Here is a 20,530-nt window from a genome sequence, read left to right on the forward strand (position 1 = left end):
TTAATTAATTTTTGGCTGCCGTTAGGTCTCCGTTGCTGCACATGGGCTTTTTCTAGTTGCAGTGAGCGGGGGCTACTCTTCGTTGTGGTGCGTGGGCTTCTCACTGCAGTGGCTTCTCTGGTTGCAGAGCACGGGCTCTAGGCACGCGGGCTCAGTAGTTGTGGTGCACGGGCTTAGTTGCTCTGCGGCATGTGGGATCTTCCCGGACCAGGGCTGGAACCCATGTTCCCTGCGTTGGCAGGCAGATTCTTAACCACTGTGCCACCAGGGAAGTCCCTACTTGTACTTCTTTTAGTTATTTGCTAGAGTCCCTTCTATACGAATTGTGTCATTTTGCACAGAGAGGGATTTTTTAAAAAAGATTTTGCAGTTGCTCAAATGTCATATGAAAGGTTGTTGGAAAATTAGTGCATTCTTCAAAATCACATGTTATTTATCGAACCTACACACTGTTCCCACTATTGCCCAAGACATGGCCTGGTAGAGAGCACCCTGGTTCCTGCTTTTAGGGAACCTACGATGTGTCTGTGGAGACATGATATGTGAGTGAAAAACAAAGTTAGAGTAGTCCAAGATAGATATAGTATAAAAACAAAGGTGAAAACGCAGCTCAAGTCTCTGTCTTTCAGAAGCCTTCCCTGCTTAACCCAGGCCACGTGAGTCCTCAGTCCTCTGAATTTCATTATTACTTTCAGAGACAGTGACCTTTTTCCCAGAGCAAAACTTTTGACACGTGGTTGAACAAATATGAATATACGAACAGGAACAACAGAGCAGAATGTATGAAATGCAGGCTGCTGCATAAATTCAAGTGAAATAATTTTTATGTAGAGTTATGTCTGCATTTCCCAAAGCATCGGTGGGATATTACGAAGGGTTACACGGCAAAATCAGTGCAGAAATGTTAGGCTAAACAGACCTAATGAAACAACTCCACAACCACGTATGATGTCCCAAGCATACCTGGGCACAGAACCCCCCCGCTCTGCCTCCGTGAAGCACCTCATGTTCATACTGTTCCACGGAACACAAAAGAACCAATGTGTAGTTTCTATTTGAATGAAAACCAAAGGCTTCTCTTCCAGTTGATTAACTTGTACAAATTCTGCATTTTTGATAACAATTTCCAATTTGTTTCTTTCTAGATTGAATCACTAAAGAAAAAGGTGCAGCAGAAACAGCTCTTAATATTGCAGCTTTTAGAAAAGATATCGTTCTTAGAAGGAGAGGTAAGAAGCTGTGTTTCTTTAAGCTGGGGTCTTCCCTATCATTAAATTTTATGTTGCTGAGCCTACCACCGACACTTAATTAAAAATATGGCTATTTCCTGGCCTTATAAAATTGATTGAAGGTTAACTGCCAACACTGAAAATGAGGTTCTGACAGCTAGTTTTTCTTTACCATCTGACTCTCCTCATTCCCCCTTGCTGCTCACCTCTGCTTTTTGGCTCCCATTTTTCTTATTCAGGAATTTTCTTAGCAAGTCTGATAAGCTGTTGATGAACACTGATAACTCCCCACATCTGTGTTGTATGTTATAATTTGCCAAGTATTTTCACATACATTTCTCAATGATCCTCTCAACAACTTTAAGCAAGGCAAGACAAGGATTATTATCTCCATGTTAACCAAAAAAAAAAGAAAAAGAAAAAAGGCACAGAGAAGGCAGGTGGCTTTTCTCAAGGTCACACAACTTAATACCAGAGCCAGGCTGAGAGACGGACTCCTCATTCCAGGTGACTTAATTTCACCTGGAACTTTTAAGATATTTAGTATTCCTGACTTTCTGGTCTTTTGAAAGGCATTTTGGGGATTTTGTGGAGGTTCTAGGGAAGGAAATTATGAAGTTGGAAGAACCTTAAAAGCTTCGGTGTTACTAGAAGGGGAAGCCTTCTGTTTTCTCTGAAGACTATTTATTAAGAACTTGGCATTGAGCCTCTTCCTTTTGAGCCTCCGTGAATCTCTCCTTGTCTGTGCCCCGCTTGTAGTCCCTCCCGGGTGAGAGACAGCCCAGGAGAGAATAATAAAATAAGAAGACAGGAAAGTAATGACAGTCATTAAGCTCCTAGTGTGTGTTGGGCACTTTTACTTTGCATATCTTTTGTATAACCTAGAGGTTAAGAGTGGAATCAGACTTGCCCAAATTTGAATGCTAGATCTGCTTATTAGCTGGCTGACCCTAGGTAAGTTTCTTAGAATTAGAAATTGAGGATGAAAACTGTACCTGCCTGTGTGTTCGTGCGATGAGAGTGCACACAAAGTGCCTGACGTGCCTAAGCACCCCATCATTTTCTCTTTATTAAGAGCGATGCCCTATGAGTTAGATTATGTTTCCTCCATTTTGTAGCTGGAGAAACTGAGGTTCAGGGATGTTAAGGAATCTGCCCAAGGTGACTGTTAGAAATGGGTAAGCCTGAGCTCTTAACCACCATGTTTGTAGGGATGGGGAGCAGTGTCATTCTTTACTCTGTGTGGTGGTGGGGCTGCCTATAAAAGTCGTAAGCAGAAGTCCCTCGTGGCCCATGGGGACCTGGCAGCAGACTCAAAGCCCAGGAATCTCAGTGTCCTGACAGCTGAGTAAGTGGACACTTGTCTTGTCCCACTGTTTTCCCCTCTGCAGTCACTGAGTCCACCTCCAGCTTTATGAATGGACATTTCTGTTTCTAAGACTGCCCTCTGAAATCACAGCTCTCTGTGGGAGGAATCATACTTTCCCAGTGAGAGTCAGAGAGTGAGTGTCCTGGTGAAAGTCATGGGTCCCAAGAGAGTCTGGTTCCAGGAGGGAGAAAAGAGACGCCAACAGGAGAGGCAGCAGGTTACCCAAGACAGTGCCCACCCCTCTCCCCTTCCCCTGGCTGTGCTACTCAGGCCTCCTGGGAGATTAGGAAATGTCCAAGGGGTACTCTGCATTGAGAAGAGCCTTCCTTACACATACGTGTGCTTTGTTTAATCTTATTAAATTCCTTTCTTTTCTTAGTTTAGGTTGCCCAGACTCCGAGATGTGGGTATGAGTCCACTAGTTTATTTGGGAGGTGATCCCAGGAAGCCCCAGTGGGAGAGGGGAGAAATGAGTCAGGGAAAGGTCGAAGGCCAATAATGGGTGCCTTACAGAGGTTACCACTGTGGAAAGCTGCTGCTCCCTTACCCTGGGCATCTCTGGAAGATGATGTGCACTGGCCTCTGAGTTACCCTTACCAAAAGGTCAGAAAGCTAGGGCATTTATCCATTAACTCCCATCAGTAGCTGGTGAGGGCGGCTCCTGGGGGTGTGTGGCAATTCTGGCCTGCTCTGGGCAGAGCCAACTGGGCTCCAGGGGGCAGAGGAAGCCCCAGGGAAAGAGTCACAAGTGGCATGCCAGGAAATGGTGAGTGTCCAGAGCATATGGGTGCGTCTGGCTGTGTCTGCTATGTATATCCAATAAGCCATTCAAAAATGGTTTGAAAACCATCATTCCTTGAGCATTTAAACATTGATTATAAATTTGGTTGATTAGACTATTTAAATTCTACTACAAATTTAGAATGACTAATTCCTTTTGATCATCCACCTTAAACAGCAGATAAAACGTAGACAAAATGTCAAGATTTGATAATACATTTACACTTTAACTTATTCTAAAATATTAAGTATCTTGGGTTTAATTTATTTCTTCATTGTTTGTGTTCTTGGTTTTTAGTATCTTCCGAAGGCCAATTTCCCTTAGTTAACATCATTTTGACACTTTCCAGACAAATGCAGTGATCTTTTAGATTCAAAGGACATGGAATACCTTCTCCGAATAGCTAAGGCTAGAGGATGCCAATTCTTGGACGGACACAATTCTTGCTTTACAATGTAGGACTAGGTAGCTTCAAGGTGATTCAAACTCAGGACCCCTGATCATTGGGAAGCATTGACCTATCTTTAGCACTGTTAAAAAGTATGCATTCCTTATTAATATTTTCCCGTTCTTTGTCAGACTAGGTAGAGATTTCACCTCCTAGGAGATGAGGTTGAGTTTGGGTACTTGGTTTTCCTCTTCAGGCTGTGTGAGTAGTTTATGATGTTACAAACACACTGCTGACTGACTCCTTGCTAACTGTGTGTGACCACTGATGCCAGTGAATGTCTGCCCCTCTTTCCACCTGCTTGTTGTATGACCACCAATGCCAAGCAGCCCTTCCAAGGGCCCTCAAGTCCTGGGACGACCTGACTTAAAGTTCCTTTTGTTATTCTTTACTACTCAACACAGAAATCTTATAAACAAACATGTAATTAACACTCTATAAAAGAAACTACATCATCTTATATATTAATGCTTCCTACTTTTAAAAGTTGATGACAAGTTGTAACATATTGTCATCTTTGTTATCTTTCTCTACACTTTATATTAACTTTCCTTTTGAGTGACATCATGAACACAAGGCATTTCTCAGACTCACCTTGCTCCCACAATAATTTTTTCCTTCTCCTCCTAGTTTTTTTTTTTATCTTTATTGGAGTATAATTGCTTTACAATGGTGTGTTAGTTTCTGCTTTATAACAAAGTGAATCAGTTATACATATACATATGTTCCCATATCTCTTCCCTCTTGCATCTCCCTCCCTCCAACCCTCCCTATCCCACCCCTCCAGGCGGTCACAAAGCACCGAGCTGATCTCCCTGTGCTATGCGGCTGCTTCCCACTAGCTATCTACCTTACGTTTGGTAGTGTATATATGTCCATGCCTCTCTGTCGCTTTGTCACAGCTTACCCTTCCCCCTCCCCATATCCTCAAGTCCATTCTCTAGTAGGTCTGTGTCTTTATTCCTGTCTTACCCCTAGGTTCTTCATGACATTTTTTTCTTAAATTCCATATATATGTTAGCATACGGTATTTGTCTTTCTCTTTCTGACTTACTTCACTCTGTATGACAGACTCTAGGTCTATCCACCTCATAACAAATAGCTCAATTTCGTTTCTTTTTATTGCTGAGTAATATTCCATTGTATATATGTGCCACATCTTCTTTATCCATTCATCCGATGATGGACACTTAGGTTGTTTCCATCTCCGGGCTATTGTAACTAGAGCTGCAATGAACATTTTGGTACATGACTCTTTTTGAATTATGGTTTTCTCAGGGTATATGCCCAGTAGTGGGATTGCTGGGTCATATGGTAGTTCTATTTGTAGTTTTTTACGGAACTTCCATACTGTTCCCCATAGTGGCTGTACCAATTCACATTGCCACCAGCAGTGCAAGAGTGTTCCCTTTTCTTCACACCCTCTCCAGCATTTACTGTTTGTAGATTTTTTGATGATGGCCATTCTGACTGGTGTGAGATGATATCTCACTGTAGTTTTGATTTGCATTTCTCTAATGATTAGTGATGTTGAGCCTTCTTTCATGTGTTTGTTGGCAGTCTGTATATCTTCTTTGGAGAAAAGTCTATTTAGGTCTTCTGCCCATTTTTGGATTGGGAGTATCACAGCTCAGCTGCGGAGAGTTCTGCATTACCTCCCTCACCCGTGTAGCAGGGTTCCTGATGTTTGTGGAGTCATTCGTGCTGTATGGCAACAACAGGCGTTTCAGATTGTCCTCATTTTTGTCCTGTCCCTAGATACGATATTGGCTTGTCTCCGAGGAGCCCTGGGTTGTTTTAGTGGAGAGGTATACGGCAGGCTATCTGGGCATGAGTGTTGGTAGTAGGCTAAAGTGCTGTGCCTACTGTTAGGCCCATTTTATTTGTTTTATTTTGTTAATTTATTTTTTATTAAAGTATAGCTGAATTACAGTTTTGTGTTAATTACTGCTGTACAGCAAAATGACTCAGTTATACATATATATACATTCTTTTTCATATTCTTTTCCATTATGGTTTATCACAGAATACTGAATATAGTTTCCTGTGCTATACAGTACAACCTTGTTGTTTAAGGCCCATTTTAGTACTGACGGAACTAAATTACTGGGGAAAATGTTTCTTTTTACGATTATGAGGTTGCACTGACATTTTCCAAATTTATCTAATTGTTTTGTTTTACAATACAGGGTTCTGTTGGCCATGAAGAATTTCTATTATGTTGACCTATTCTAAAACCAGGACTTTTTATACCTTGACATTCCATCCCCTGCCTTAAACCATAATGATGCCAGTGGTGGTGTTTCGGGTATCTCTGAAAAGTTTTGGTGGACAGAGCTGGTAACCTCCTATATCCCATCTTATTAATAAAGTAGCTACCCTCTGTTAAGGGCCTAACTGCAGACTCTGGAGCTAGACTGCCTGAGTTCCAATGTCGGCTCTGTCACTTACTAGTTATGTGGTCTGGAGCAAGTTACTTAACTGCTCTGTGTCTTAGTTTGCTAAGGGAGTCCTCTCCACAGAGTTGTTATGAAGACTAAATTAGTTAACACTAAGTGATTAGAAAAGTACATGGCTCACAGTAAATGCCATGTCTTTACTGTTTCTTCAATGGCTAGGTCCCAGGAACTCCTTTTATTGTTAATGATATATGTATTTCCTCTTTGTCCTTCTCGTCCTCCTCCTTCTTTTAAATAGAAAATGTAGGTGATTTTGGTCCCTGAAATCATCATTTGTACTTACCAATGCTAAAACTCATTCTATTTTGCTACTCCCACCCCCATCAGATCCCTAGAAGTTTGTGCTAGCCTGGCCCCATCAGACTACGTTTTCATCAACTGATTCAAAAATCTGTCTGATGTGAAAATATGCCCATTCTATTTTTTTTCCAAATAACTTTTTATTCACTCATCTCTTGAAGAACTATCCCATCCCCTATTTCCAATATAGAAAATTTTATTATAATAAAATTATGAGTGTCTATCTTCATAAGGTTGATCAGCTTTCTAAATCTGAACAGATTCCATTTCAATTTTCTCTGCTGAAAATTCTCACCTTACAGCTCAGGGAGTCTTGGTTTTGTCCATCTTGCATTTAATGTGTGTTGTGTTGCACATAAACCTCTCAGTGTGTCTGCTGTGCATTCCTGGGTCAGTTATGAATTTTCCGTGTAATGCTAGGGCGGCAGCACCAGGCACCATGTACGAGTTTTCCTGGACATGCATTCTTGTCTAGTGCATGTGTTACAGCCCCGGCTGCTCCCTCCCCTGGGCCTGAGGGAGCTGGGGGAGGAGGCAGCTGCCATTCATTTGACATAATTTCCCCAAAATGCCAAGAGGTGCCATACCAGGTCCTTCTTTTCGGGAAGGCGCACAGCCTCCCAAGCCCCCGGGTGGTCTGTATTTCACAGCTCAACACAAGGTGGTGGTATTTGAAAGGAAAACCCTGGAACCTGATTCTCGGTCCTGGAAGCAATCTCTTCCCCAGCACAGGCCAGGCGGCCAGCTGAGGCTGCTCTTTAGTCATAGTCGGCAAGACTCAGAGTGGAGTGTCCTTGCTTTCCTGTATCAAGGCCTGTCCTTTTTTTAAGTATTTCTGTCGTCCCTCTCTAATTTCCTCCTAGTGCCCATATTCAGGCTCTCATCATCTTTTTTTCTGTCTTGTCAACCTTGTATTAATTCATGTAAATAAAGCTGCATCTTTTTAAAGCGTGCGGTGACAAATGTGAACTAGACATACTGTGGTGATCATTTTGCAGTGTGTACAGATACCAAGTCGTTACGTTGTACAGCTGAAACTAATATAATGTCAATTAAACCTAAATTTTAAAAAGTATATAATTTAATGAATTTTGACAGTTGTATATACCTGTGAAACCACCACTGCAGTCAAGGTATAGAACATTTCCATCATTCCCCAAAGACCTCTCTGTTTCCCTTTTGCAGTCCATCTCTCCATTCAGCCCCAGGCAACCAAGGATCTTTTTTGGACTTGCTTGCATTTTGTATAAATGGAATCATATAGTTGTGTGTTCTTTTGTGTCTAGCTAGCTTCTTTCACTCAGCATAAGGATTTGAGATATATCCATGTTATATGCATTCTTTTTTGTGGCAGAATATTTTTTATTAAGATTCCACAGTTTATTTCTCTATTCTCCTGTTGATACACATTTGGGTTGTTTCCAGTTTGGGGCGATTGTGAATAAAGCTGCTGTGAACATTACAAGTCATTATGTGGACATATGGTTTATTCCTGTTGGGTAAATTCCTAGTAATGGAATGGCTGGGATGTATGGTAGATATAGGTTTAACTTTTTTTTTTTTTTGCGGTACGCGGGCCTCTCACTGCTGTGGCCTCTCCCGTTGCGGAGCACAGGCTCCAGACACGCAGGCTCAGCGGCCATGGATCACGGGCCCAGCTGCTCCGCGGCATGTGGGATCTTCCCAGACCGGGGCACGAACCCGCGTCCCCTGCATCGGCAGGCGGACTCTCAACCACTGCGCCACCAGGGAAGCCCTGTCAGTCTTTTTAATGTAGCCATTCTAGAGGGTGTGTGGTGGTATCTCATTGTGGTTTTTATTTGCATTTCCATGGTCACTAGCAATGCTGAGCGTGCTTTAAATGCTTACTGGCCATTTGTATATATTCTTTTTTAAAGTGTCTGTTCAAATCTTTGGCCCATTATTTTACTGAGTTTTTACTTTTCTTATTTACTGAGTTGCTAAGAGTTCTTTATGTATTCTGGATACCAGTTCTTTGTCAGATATATGTACTGTGAATATTTTCTCCCATTTCATGACCTGCTTTTTCATTTTCTTTTCAATTTAGATCTAAGATCCATTTGGAGTTAATTTTTGTGTTTTGTGTGAAGTAAGGATTGATATTCTTTTTTTCACCATAGCTATCCAACTGTTTCCTTTTAATGTCTCCTTAATTTCTGATATTGATCATTTGTCCCCTTTCCCCCTTCTTTGATCAGTCTAGCTAGAGTGTTATCAATTTGTTGTTTTAAAAAAATTAAAATAGCTTTTGGCTTTGTTGATATTCTCTATTATCTGTTTTCTGTTTTATTGAGTTTTGCTCTGATATTTATATTCCCTGCCTTCTAATTATTTTGGTATTACTTTGCTCTTCTTTTTCTAGCTTCTTGAGGTAGACCTTAGGTCACTGATTTTAGTCCTTTCTTTTTAAATATAAGCCTTTAAAGCTCTAACTGTCCCTCTGAGCTCTGCTTCAGCTGCAACCTACAAGTTTTGATATGCTGTATTCAGCATATCAAAATGTTTTCTAATTTCCTTTGAGATTCTTCTTTGACTTACGGATTATTTAGAAGTGTGTTTAACTTCCAAATATTTGAGGTGTTCTTAAGTATCTTATTGATTTTGATTTCTAATTTGCCGTGGTCCTAGATGATGCTTTGTATGGTTTTCATTCTGTTAAATTTATTGAGAATTGTTTTATAGCTCAGCATATGGTTTCTCTTGGTTGAATATTGTAAAAAAAAAAAAAAAAAGAGAAAAAAGTCTTCTGCTCTTTGTGTTCTATAAATAATAAGATTTAGGTCGTTGATAATGTTTATTTATGATTTTACTGGGTTTTGTATAATTGTTCTATTGCTGAGAGAGGGGTATTAAAATCCCTTGCTATGGCTTTAGACTGTCTCTTTCTTTGTTTAATTTTGTTATTTTTTTACTTCATATATTCTGAAGCTTTGTTATTAGGTACATAATTTTTGATTGTTGTGTTTTGGAGATGAATTGATCTCATTATTATGAAATGGTGGTCACTACCTTTGTTCATACTCTTTGTCTTGAAGTCTATTTCATCTGGTATTAATATTACCCTTTCTGCCCTCTTATGTTTACTGTTTGTATGGTATATCTTTTTCCATCCACTTATTTTTAACTGATCTGTGTCTCTCTATTTAAGGTAAATATTCAATACATCTCCTATTGACAATACATAGTTAGGTCTTGGTTTTTTTTAATATATTCTGATATTCTGTCTTATATTGAAGTATACTGTCCATTGACAATTATTATTGATATGGCTCAATTTATTTAGGTCTGCCATTTTATTATTATTATTTGATTACTTTTTATTTTATTTCATTTTATTATTTTATTTTTGGCTGCGTTGGGTCTTTGTTGCTGTGCGATGGCTTCTCTTGTTGCGGAGCACGGGCTCTAGGCGCACGAGCTTCAGTAGTTGTGGCCCACGGGCTTAGTTGCTCTGCGGCATGTGGGATCTTCCCGGACCAGGGCTCGAACCCCTGTCCCCTGCATTGGCAGGTGGATTCTTAACCACTGTGTCACAAGGGAAGTCCCTATCATTTGCTTTCTATTTAGTCCCTCTGGTTTGTTTTCTTGGTCTTGTTCCCCTCTCTTGCATTCTTTTGGGTTATTCCAGTATTTTTTAGAATTCCATTTTAATTTATCTATTGGCATTTTCTGTGTCTTTAATATTTTAGTGATTGCTCTAGGTATTACAATATACTTCATTATGTGTTCACAGTTCACTTAGAGGTAATATTGTACCATTTCATGAAAAATGTAGAAGTCTTTTAATGATAAGGTCCATCTACCCCTTCCCCTGCTGTTAGAGTTATCTCATGTATTGTATCTTATATATACTATAAACCCACAGTACATTGTTATAGTTTTTAACAGTCATAGGTATTTTAGAGAAATTAAGAGAAAATAATCATCTTTTATGTTTACTCATATAGTATTTATTTCTGATGTTCTTTACTCGTTTCTGAAAATCTGAGTTTCTTTCTAGTATCTCTCTTCAGCCCGAAGAACTTTTATTTAGCATTTTGTATAGAGCAGGCCAGCTGGGGACAAATTCACTTAGTTTTTCTTATTTTAAAGTAAGGCCTCTAGTTCACCTTCATTACTAAAATATATAGAGTTCTAGTTTGACAGTTTCTTTCTTTTAGTACTCACTCCCTTTTGGCTTTTGTAGTTTTTGATGAGCAACTTGTGGTAATTCAAATTATCGTTCCCCTATATGTAACAGGATGGCTTTCAAGGTTTTTCTTTGTGTTTTTCAGTAGTTTGACTCTGATTTGCCAAGGTATGCTTCTCTTTGAATTTATTCTGTCTGGGTTTGCTGAGATTCTTGAATTTATATACTTATGTCTTTCACCAAATATGGGAAAATTTCAGGCATTATTTCTTTTCTCCCCCCGCCCCCTCAAAAAGTATCTGGAGATGTAAGTGCTTTTCTTTCTTTCTTTTTTCCTAGCCATTATTTCTTTGAATATTTTTTTCTCAAGTTTCTCCCTTCTTTCCTTCTGTGATTCCAGCATCTCTATGTTAGGCTTTTAGAAATTGTCCCACAGTTCCATGAAGTTCCATTTATTATTTTCAACATTTTCTTTATCTTATTTTGATTGATTTCTATTAATGTGTCTCTGTGTCCTCAAGTTTACTACTGACTCCTTCCTTTGTCATATCCATTCTTTTCTTAAGTCAATCTAGTGACTTTTAAATTTCAGGCATTGTATTTTTCTGTTCTAAAGTTACCATTTGTTTTATATTTATATTTTCTATTTCTTTCTGGTTTTTTTTTTTTTTTTTTTTTACTCCTTCATCAGTGATGTAAAGGAAAATAGTCTTGTGATTGTTTTAAAAGGTAAAGAGTCTGGTTAGACTCAATTGCACCCTGCCATAATGTAGTGGGTGATGGCTTAGATCTCAGTTCAGTTCTTTACGCCTTGGCTGCATACTTCTTTTACTTTGCCCCACACATACGTGATTCAGGGGTCTGCCAGAGACTCGAACTGAGTTTATATACAGAATTCAGAACTTCAGTCTTCTCTGACCCTTCCTTTTTGGCTTCCCCCTTACTCTTGGTAACCATGGTTATTCTTCTATCCTGTAGACTCCTACTGGTTTTCTTCTACCAGAAAGATGATTTTTCTATTGAATTTTTACTGTGTCTGTGCTGCCAGCACCATGACTGTACTGCCCTTGGGCAAAGCTGCAAACAAAAACAAATGAATCACAGAGAACCCATTCAGTGCTTGTCATTTGCTCCAAGCTTTACCTCCCCTCTAAAACTTGCCCATCCTTGTTGAGTCTTTAAAGACCTCAGCAGTTATCTTTTGTCCAAGGTTGATAGCTGTTCTTTGAAGGAGGATCTATTCATTATGAGCTTACTCCTATATACTTGAAGTGCAGCTCTCACTCTACCTGGAAAATTGCAATGACCTCCTTGATTGATCTTCCTTGCCTATAGTTTTATTTCCTTCCAGTATAATTTCCACTCAGAGCCCAAGTGTTTGAAATAAAATCTTGACCTTGGTCTTATAGGATTGTGTGTAGAGTCTTGGTAATGGCATACATAGTCCTTTATAACCAACTCCTGCCCTCCTGTATACTGCAGTCAGGTGCCTGTTCTCAATCTGGTATGTTTCCATAATTCTGGATTACTTACCCTTTTGTTTCCCTTACTCTCTTCCCCTTGCATAATTCCAGGAAATCTTCACAGACAATTCAGTCCTTTTCCCGATTTTGAGTTAGGCATCCCCTCTGAATCACCCCATAATATTCTCTAGGTCCCTCTGGCATGGGACTTGTGACTTTGTTCTGTGATTTTCTGCTTAGGTGTCTCTACCTGCAAAAGACTGAGCTCCTCAAAGGCTGCAAATCACGACCTATTTCTTTAACTGCCAATATCCTCCCCCTACCTGATTTTACATGCTACCTGATACATACTCAGGGTTTTATTGTTTTTTTGTTTTTAACTGATAGTATTACATTTCTAAGCGTATAAGTTTTTGTATCAGTGCTTCAGTGGATAGCTGATGCGTACACATAGAGTTCCTCTGGAATAGAACAAAGGAATTGGGGCTACCAGTACACTATTCACTGTATACCAGTTGGGGCACGCTTGCTAACCTTGTCTTTTATGCCCCCTAACTATAGGAACTCAGCCCAGCATTTTAAGAAATCCTCATGATTAAAGTCTACATTAAGAAAGGATAAAACAGTAGGATTGCTGAAGCTTGTTAATAGGCAGGCCTCTTCTGCCTTTCTCTTTCCATATGAATGGAAGAGTTCAAATATTTTCAGTGAAGCTGTGTGTGTGTGTGTAAATGGTGAGGAACCCCTGGCAGTTAGCCAGCACCATTCTCCCATACTGAGCACCAGGTGACAGATGCAGAGCCTACAGATCTGTCATGGCTTGTTAGCTGCTAGGGAACCTGGAATGCATTCTCTTCCTTTATACTGTTTCCCATTTATCGGAAGGGATTCCTAGACCTTTACATCCTGCAGAACATGAGTTTGTACCAGAGCTGCTGCTTTGCACCTTGGTATCAGACATTTAGAGCAGGAGCTCTTTCAAAACAAATGAGGTTCTGTTTCCAAAGAACTTCTCAACTTTCATGTGCTGTCTAGTGTCTTGGAATACAGTGCCTTAGCTTCAGCTCCAACTTAAAAAGAAAAGACAAATGCTTAATTTGTTTCTAGTTATGCAAATAAAATGCTCATTTTAAAAGCATATATACATTTATTCAATAATAAATTTATCTTGCGTCTGCTACATACATGCTCTGATAATACAGCCAGAAAGATAGTTACGGTCACTGCCTCATGAAAATTTAGTCTAGTATTACAGAAAATATATAGAATAACTTAAAAAAAATCCAAAAATCTCTGAATTTTTTTAAATGTGTCTTTTTGGCCTTTGGATTTTAAGCACCAGCACTTCATCTATCTTTTTAAATTTAATTAATTAACTTATTTTTGGTTGCATTGGGTCTTTGTTGCTGCATGCGGGCTTTTCTCTAGTTGCGGCGAGTGGAGGCTACTCTCTGTTGTGGTGTGCGGGCTTCTCATTGTGGTGGCTTCTCTTGCTGTGGAGCACGGGCTCTAGGCGCGTGGGCTTCAGCAGTTGTGACATGCAGGCTCTAGAGCGCAGGCTCACTAGTTGTGGTGCACGGGCTTAGCTGCTCTGTGGCATGTGGGACCTTCCCGGACCAGGGCTTGAACCCGTGTCGCCTGCATTGGCAGGCAGATTCTTAACCACTGTGCCACGAGGGAAGTCCAACACTTCATCTATTTTCATTTCAAAACCCTCAACACTCTTGCTCCCTTGTCCTTCATTTCCCCACGGGGCAAATTTCCAATTCCTGAGCATCTAATCATCAACCTATGTAATGTTTGGCTCTGGCCTGAAAAGAAACTATTTAGAATGCTAATTTTAATCCCAAGGAACTTGTTCTACTTTATATGTTTGAGATTCTGAATTCTCCACACCTATGAAATACTAATTATTAAGTTACAGAGGTATTTCCCAGTAAATTAATAGACTTACTCATTTTATAGTTTAATGAGGGAGTATTAAAACATGAGCTGTACCTTATTTATAATTGCAGAAAAAGTGATAAACATCTAAATGCCATCAATAAGAGACTAGTTAAATAAATAATGTAGATCCATACAATGGAATGCTATGAACCCGTTAAAATAATTTGTTAACATAAAAAGAAAACTAATAAACATGGAAAGAGTCACAACAAATTGTTGAGTGGGGAAAAGCAGCAAATAATGGTATAGAGTAGGATATTTTGTTTCCATTTAGGTAAAATTGGATACATGTGTATGTCTATGCACTCTATCTGTAAGGATTCAATCAATGTATTTCTTCAATTCCTACTGTGTAAGAGGCCCTTAATAAATACATTGTGATAGATGTCTGTGTCTAGGGGGAAATCCAGATAATACATATAAATTGTATCATACGTATTTGTGGGGGAACGTAATTGCTTTACTGAAAGTACTTTTTTCCTCATCTCTAGAATAATGAACTACAAAGCAGGTTGGACTATTTAATAGAAACCCAGCCCAAGACTGAAGTGGAAACCAGAGAGGTTGGAGTGGGCTGTGATCTTCTACCCAGGTATTTAAGAATTTCCTGGTTTTCCAACTCAAATTCCCCTTTGACTTAAGAAAATACTTTCCTGGGCTGTTATTCCCAGAATTGCACTCTCTCTAAAGTACTTCTGCAAAGAAAAGTCGTGGCTGCTGAGGGTCTGACTGGCTTCTGCAGAGTGGGGAGATTGTGCAGGGCACAAGGGGTGGAGAAGGAGAGACCTGGGGAAGCCACTTCAGAGAGAGATGGGCCCTATCAGCGAATGCATGCATCTGGTCCTTCATTTATTCATTCATTTGCTCATTCAACAAATATCTGTTGAGTACCTTCCCTGTGCCAGACAGTGATGATAGAGAGAGGAATGAGATTGGGTTCCTGCCCCAGAGTGCAGTCTGCAAGAGAAGTCAGACAGGCAGGCAGACATTTTCAATGATGTGCTTTAGTAACAGAGGAGGGAGGCTCTAAACCTTGAACAAGATCTGTCTGTTCCCCAGTACTGTAACAGAGTGTTGTCAAGCATTGGACCAGATTCAGAAATACATGATCCGCTTCAGTCATGAGCAGATAAACAGTAACTATAACCTGGTTTGTTCAGTTGCATTTCTGAGCTAGAGGACAGAGCCATGTGTTATTAAGCTGCTCACAAGCCCAGTACCTGGGTCTCTCCATAGTCAGATCAGCGAGACCCAGTAACCAACCCACTGTCTCTAGGTGCTCAAAACTGTGCTTGGCCCAAACAGGACAGAAAACAAGTTTATAACAAGGCCACTGACGGTACATAGCTTGTGACTGAGGTAACCAAAGTCACAAAGGGCCTCATACGCTGTGCGTGGGAAGGTGTATTTTTATGTGACTAGGGGCATTTGTGTGTGTGTCATGTTAGACATTAGTAGGTCAGAAAAATGTAGGCTCCGGGCCTTGAATGGTTACATGGGTGGGAAACAGGGATGAGCTGATCGCCAGACTGGGCTGTAGAAGACCTGGTTCTCATCCTTGAGGTTAGTAGTCGCAGGATGTGTTCAGGCTGGTCTCTCTTTGCTGAGGCCTCTGTTTCCCAATCTGTTAAGTCAGTTGACTAGGTGACTTCTCAGCTCTAACCAGCTCTAACATTGAGGAACAATGTCTCATCTCCTTCCCTATTTTATTCATTACTGATGTCTTTTTTGTTCATTAAAGTGAGCCACTTGCCATTCTCAAAGTATTTACCAAAAGCAGGATTAAGCTTTTTTTTTTTGACATTATTCTCATTTATGGTGCTTGCTTTTTGGTAAAAACAAGGCTATTTTATCATTCTGATGTCATTAACAGAAAATGTTTATTTAAAAAAAGAAGGAAAAAGAATGTGTAAATAGACTCCAGGTCTCATCAATGCAGGGGACAAAGTAATTGATAAAAATAGGACCCAAAAGAATGACTGATCATGTCCAGGCACAACTTTTAAAATATAAATAGTGTGGCTATTTTCCTCCTTTTTTATTCTTCAAGAACCAAGTGGTTTAGTTCCCTCTAATTGCCCACATAATAAATCTTATTTGGTTAAGACGGGTACAAAACTACGTCTGAAACCAATAAATTGTTTGTATTCTAATTCCCACATTTTGGCTTAAAGCAAGGTTTTCAATTTGTATGCCGAGGGATAGCCTGAAGCAAACTTTTACGGCTAAGTTATGAAACCACAAAGTGGTTTTCATAATGGAAGTGCTGACAGACCCTTAACTTACGGCCACGCTGAACTTGGAAGCCACTTTAGTATCTAAAAGCAGCTTTTCCATAAATGTAACATTTGGTTTCCCCCAGGATCCATCTTAGCACTTTTAACTACCTGGGTCAATCAGCAGAGGAAATGAAAACTACGTATCCACATTTCTGAAAAGGCAAAGTAATATTTCATTTGTTTCCTCACAAATATTTATGAAGTGCCTACTATGTGACAGACGCTGTGCACGTCTGGGTGGCGAGGAGCACAGCATCTTGAGAGGTGATTCAGGCAGTGGTTTTCCACCTGTGCTTTTTGGAACTGCGTGCTCTGTGCTAGGGCTCCGGGAGGGGCCTCCAGGGCTGAGGAGGTGAGCAAGGACCTGGCCTGTGGGGGACCTTCCCCCCTCAAAAAAACAACCTGACAAACTCAGCTTTTAGTGTGTTTTATATGTTAGATTCCAAGTAAGATTTTGCTTGAATAAAAGAGCTCTGTGGTCAAAATCAAATTAGAACCCCCTGACCTAGTTTAATGTCCCTGTTTTAGAGACACCAAAATTGAGGCCCAGAGAGAGAAAGGGATTCACTAGAAGCCACACAGCCAGGATTTGAACCATACCTTTGGAGTCCTGGTATGGTACATCTGTAGTTTTAAAATACTCAATAGAGAGCTGCTAAATTGTGTCACGTCTGTTCTAATACAATTCCTGGTCCTCACCTGGACTTCAGACTTGCATCTAACTAATAAGAAGATTCCAGGGTGTTTTCCAGAATATTTTAAAAACAGGCTCCAGAAAAGTAATGAATTTAAGCCTCAGTTATGCAGATGAGTTTTGTTCTTACTCCCCTGTTCTCCTGCAGAGAACTTGGCAGTGCAGTCCAGTTGGGAAGGCTCAGGCTGTGGGTTCCCTGCCCAGTCAGCTGCTGGGCAAGTTACTCAGTCTCTCTTAAACCTCTGTGATTTCATCCTTAAAATGGGAATGAAGATGACAATATCAAATCTTATAGGGCTGTGAAGAGGATTAAATGAAAACACGTATATAAAGCATTTAGCATGGTAACTGGACCAAAGTTAGGAACTTAATAAATAATAGCTAGTATCCCTATTATCCAAATCAAAACTCTGATTTTACACGTAAGACACTGGATCAAGTATTTTTTAAAAATTTTATTGGAATATAGTTGATTTACAATGTTGTGTTAATTTCAGGTGTACAGCAGTTATATATACATATATTCATTCTTTTTCAGATTCTCTTCTCATACAGGTTATCACATAATATGGAGTAGAGTACTCTGTGCTATATAGTAGGTCCTTGTTGGTTATCTGTCTTACATGTAGTAGTGTGTGTATGTTCATCCCAAGATCCTGATTTATCCCTTCTGCCCACATTTCCCTTTTGGTAACCATAAGTTTTCAATATCTGTAAGTCTGTTTCTGTTTTGTAAATAAGTTCATCTGTATCATTTTTAAAAATTAGATTCCACATGAGTGATATCATATATTTGTCTTTCTCTGACTTCACTTAGTATGAAAATCTCTAGGTCCATCCATGTTGCTGCAAATGGCATAGGTTCATTCTTTTTTATGGCTGAGTAATATTCCATTGTATATATGTACCACACCTTCTTTATCCATTCCTCTGTTGATGAACATTTAGGTTGCTTCCATGTCTTGGCTGTTGTAAATAGTGCTGCAATGAACACTGGGGTGCACATATCTTTTTGAATTATGGTTTTCTCCAGATATATGCCCAGGAGTGGGATTGCTGGGTCATATGGTAGTCCTATTTTTAGTTTTGTAAGGAATGTCCATACTGTTTTCTATAGTGGTTGTACCAATTTACATTCCCACCAACACAGTGTAGGAGGATTTCCTTTCCTCCACACTCTCTTCAGCATTTATTGTTCGTACACTTTGATGATGGCCATTCTGACTGGTGTGAAATGTCACTGTAGTTTTGATTTGCATTTCTCTGACAATTAGTGATCACATGAGTGATCTTTTCATGTGCTTTTTGGCCATCTGTATGTCTTCTTTGGAGAAATGTCTATTTAGGTCTTCTCGTTTTTTGATTGGGTTGTTTTTTTTGACACAGAGTTGCATGAGCCGTTTGTATATTTTGGAGATTAATCCCTTGTCGGTTGCTTTGTTTGCAAATATTTTCTCCCATTCTGTGGGTTGTCTTTTCATTTTGTTCATGGTTTCCTTTGCTGTGCAGAAGCTTTTAAGTTTAATTTGGTCTCATTTGTTTATTTTTTTAAATTTTCATTACTCTAGGAGGTAGATCCAAAAAGATATTGCTGTGATTTACGATTTATGTCAAAGAGTGTTCTGCCTGTGTTTTCCTCTAAGAGTTTTATAGTGTCCAGCCTTACATTTAGGTCTTTGATCCATTTTGGGTTTATTTTTGTGTATGGTGTTAGAGAATGTTCTAATTTCATTCTTTTACATGTAGCTGCCCAGTTTTCCCAGCACCACTTACTGAAGAGACTGTCTTTTTCTCCACTATACATTCTTGCTTCCTTTTCATAGGTTAGTTGACCATAGGTGTGTGGGTTTATTTCTAGGCTTTCTATCCTGTTCCAGACACTGTATCAAATATAAGTAAATTTGAGTGTGCTATGACATTAACTTATTTATTCTGGTGGCTGTTAAGTGATTTCATTAAATGGATTGATAGCTTAATCAAGTGGATAGTGCTTCAGTATGTATGGAGCTCTTCAATTAAACTATTAGTGGTTTGGAACCCTCTGGACACTCTGGAAGCCCCAGTGATTGATGAGGTCTCTGTCAGCTGTGACATCAGAGGCATCCCAGTGTGTTCCAGGCACTGGGCACAAAGCCCAGTACTCCTGTAAAGCAGTATGGCACCTACGACCCATTTCTCCATATACCTGCAAGTCTTACATGGTATGCTACTGCTAATAGCATTTGACTTACAATTAGAGCTGCTCTATTTTTATGTGCTCCTGAAAAACTTTGAAATCAGCCTTTTCTTATAGAGCCATTAAGCCCCTTGTATTACCCTGTCCCCTTCCCTAACCACTTTCCCTGTCCCTGCCAGCACTGTGCACTCCTGTGGACAAGAACCCTAGGTTCCCATCCCCTACTCTAGCATTTTCCTGATGCTCAATAAACATTCACTGGCAGAATGAATGACAGGTCCACACCAAGTGAGAAAGGACTTTAAAGAGGCAATTCTTGCTTACGTTTTGCTTCTTAGTGTTTATTCTCTCTCTCCTCACTAGAAGGTAAGCTCCATGAGGGCAGGGATTTACATCTATGTCACTAACTGCAGTCTTCCTGGGACTGACTTAAGAGCAGGGCCTCACACCAGGCAGGCCCTCAATCAATATTTGTTGAATGGAGCCATCTCACTGTAGCATTTGATGGTTCTTCCTAAGCAGAAGAATATCTGCTTCCTGTGGGACTCTCCTCTCCTGGTTCCTTCCCTACTTCCCTGGTCTGTCCTCCATCTTCTTGGATGGCTCCTCTTTCTGCTCCCAGATCCCCACCTTGGGTGCTCCTAAGGGTTCTATCTTGGCAGCACTTGTTCCTGCAAAGATGGCATCCAGTCTCATGGAGTTACCTCTTTCTTCCCTGTGGCTGCGCTGTCAGGTAGTTCAGACCTCTCTCTTGCATACAAGTCCTCATTCCTGGCCGCCTGCTGGGCCCCACTTGATCTTCATACCCACCCTATCCATAGCTGAATACATCATTTTTTCCCATCAAAGTCAGATCCTCTAGTTGTGGTTAAGAGCGGTGGCTTGGAAATTAGACCTGGGTCTGGGTCCTGGATCTGCCTCTTGCTATATCTATAGCTTTGGACAAATCTCTAACCCCTTTGAATCTATTTCCTTACCAAGAATGGAAGATAGATTTTGACAGTAATTCCTCCTTAAACTTGCTGAGATGATTAAGATAGATACAGGCATAAATTGCCCAGTGTAGTGACCACGTTTGCATATTTCTGTTGATGCCGCCACCACTGCTCCTGTTGCCTAAGCTCAGTATTCTGCAGTCACCTTTGAGCCATGAGTTGCTTTGTCCTGGAATCACTCACTCGTACAGGGCTGGCTTTTTCCTTCGTGACTTGCTTCACACCTCTCCACTCCCACTG

The 20,530-nt window shown here is 40.1% G+C and overlaps 1 protein-coding gene and 1 long non-coding RNA gene across 11 annotated transcripts in view; one reads left to right on the forward strand and one right to left on the reverse strand.

The window, feature by feature from the left end:
• MYZAP (myocardial zonula adherens protein) overlaps positions 1-20,530 on the forward strand; it is a 137,342-nt gene that overhangs the window by 104,494 nt on the left and 12,318 nt on the right. For 4 of the 5 annotated variants that reach the window (XM_067748156.1, XM_067748148.1, XM_067748128.1 and 1 more), the window contains 2 exons: positions 1,146-1,229; positions 14,638-14,738. In XM_067748156.1, the coding sequence (XP_067604257.1) occupies positions 1,146-1,229; positions 14,638-14,738 (185 nt within the window). Of the gene's footprint in view, positions 1-1,145; positions 1,230-14,637; positions 14,739-20,530 lie in introns of those variants that run through there. The other variant, XR_010945911.1, reaches the window with a different exon arrangement.
• The window catches only part of LOC137229922 (uncharacterized), a 75,337-nt gene that overhangs the window by 18,803 nt on the left and 36,004 nt on the right, over positions 1-20,530 (reverse strand). The gene's annotated exons all lie outside the window — the stretch shown is intronic.

Source organism: Pseudorca crassidens, chromosome 1, assembly GCF_039906515.1.
Source record: "Pseudorca crassidens isolate mPseCra1 chromosome 1, mPseCra1.hap1, whole genome shotgun sequence".
Classification (NCBI taxonomy): Eukaryota; Metazoa; Chordata; class Mammalia; order Artiodactyla; family Delphinidae; genus Pseudorca; species Pseudorca crassidens.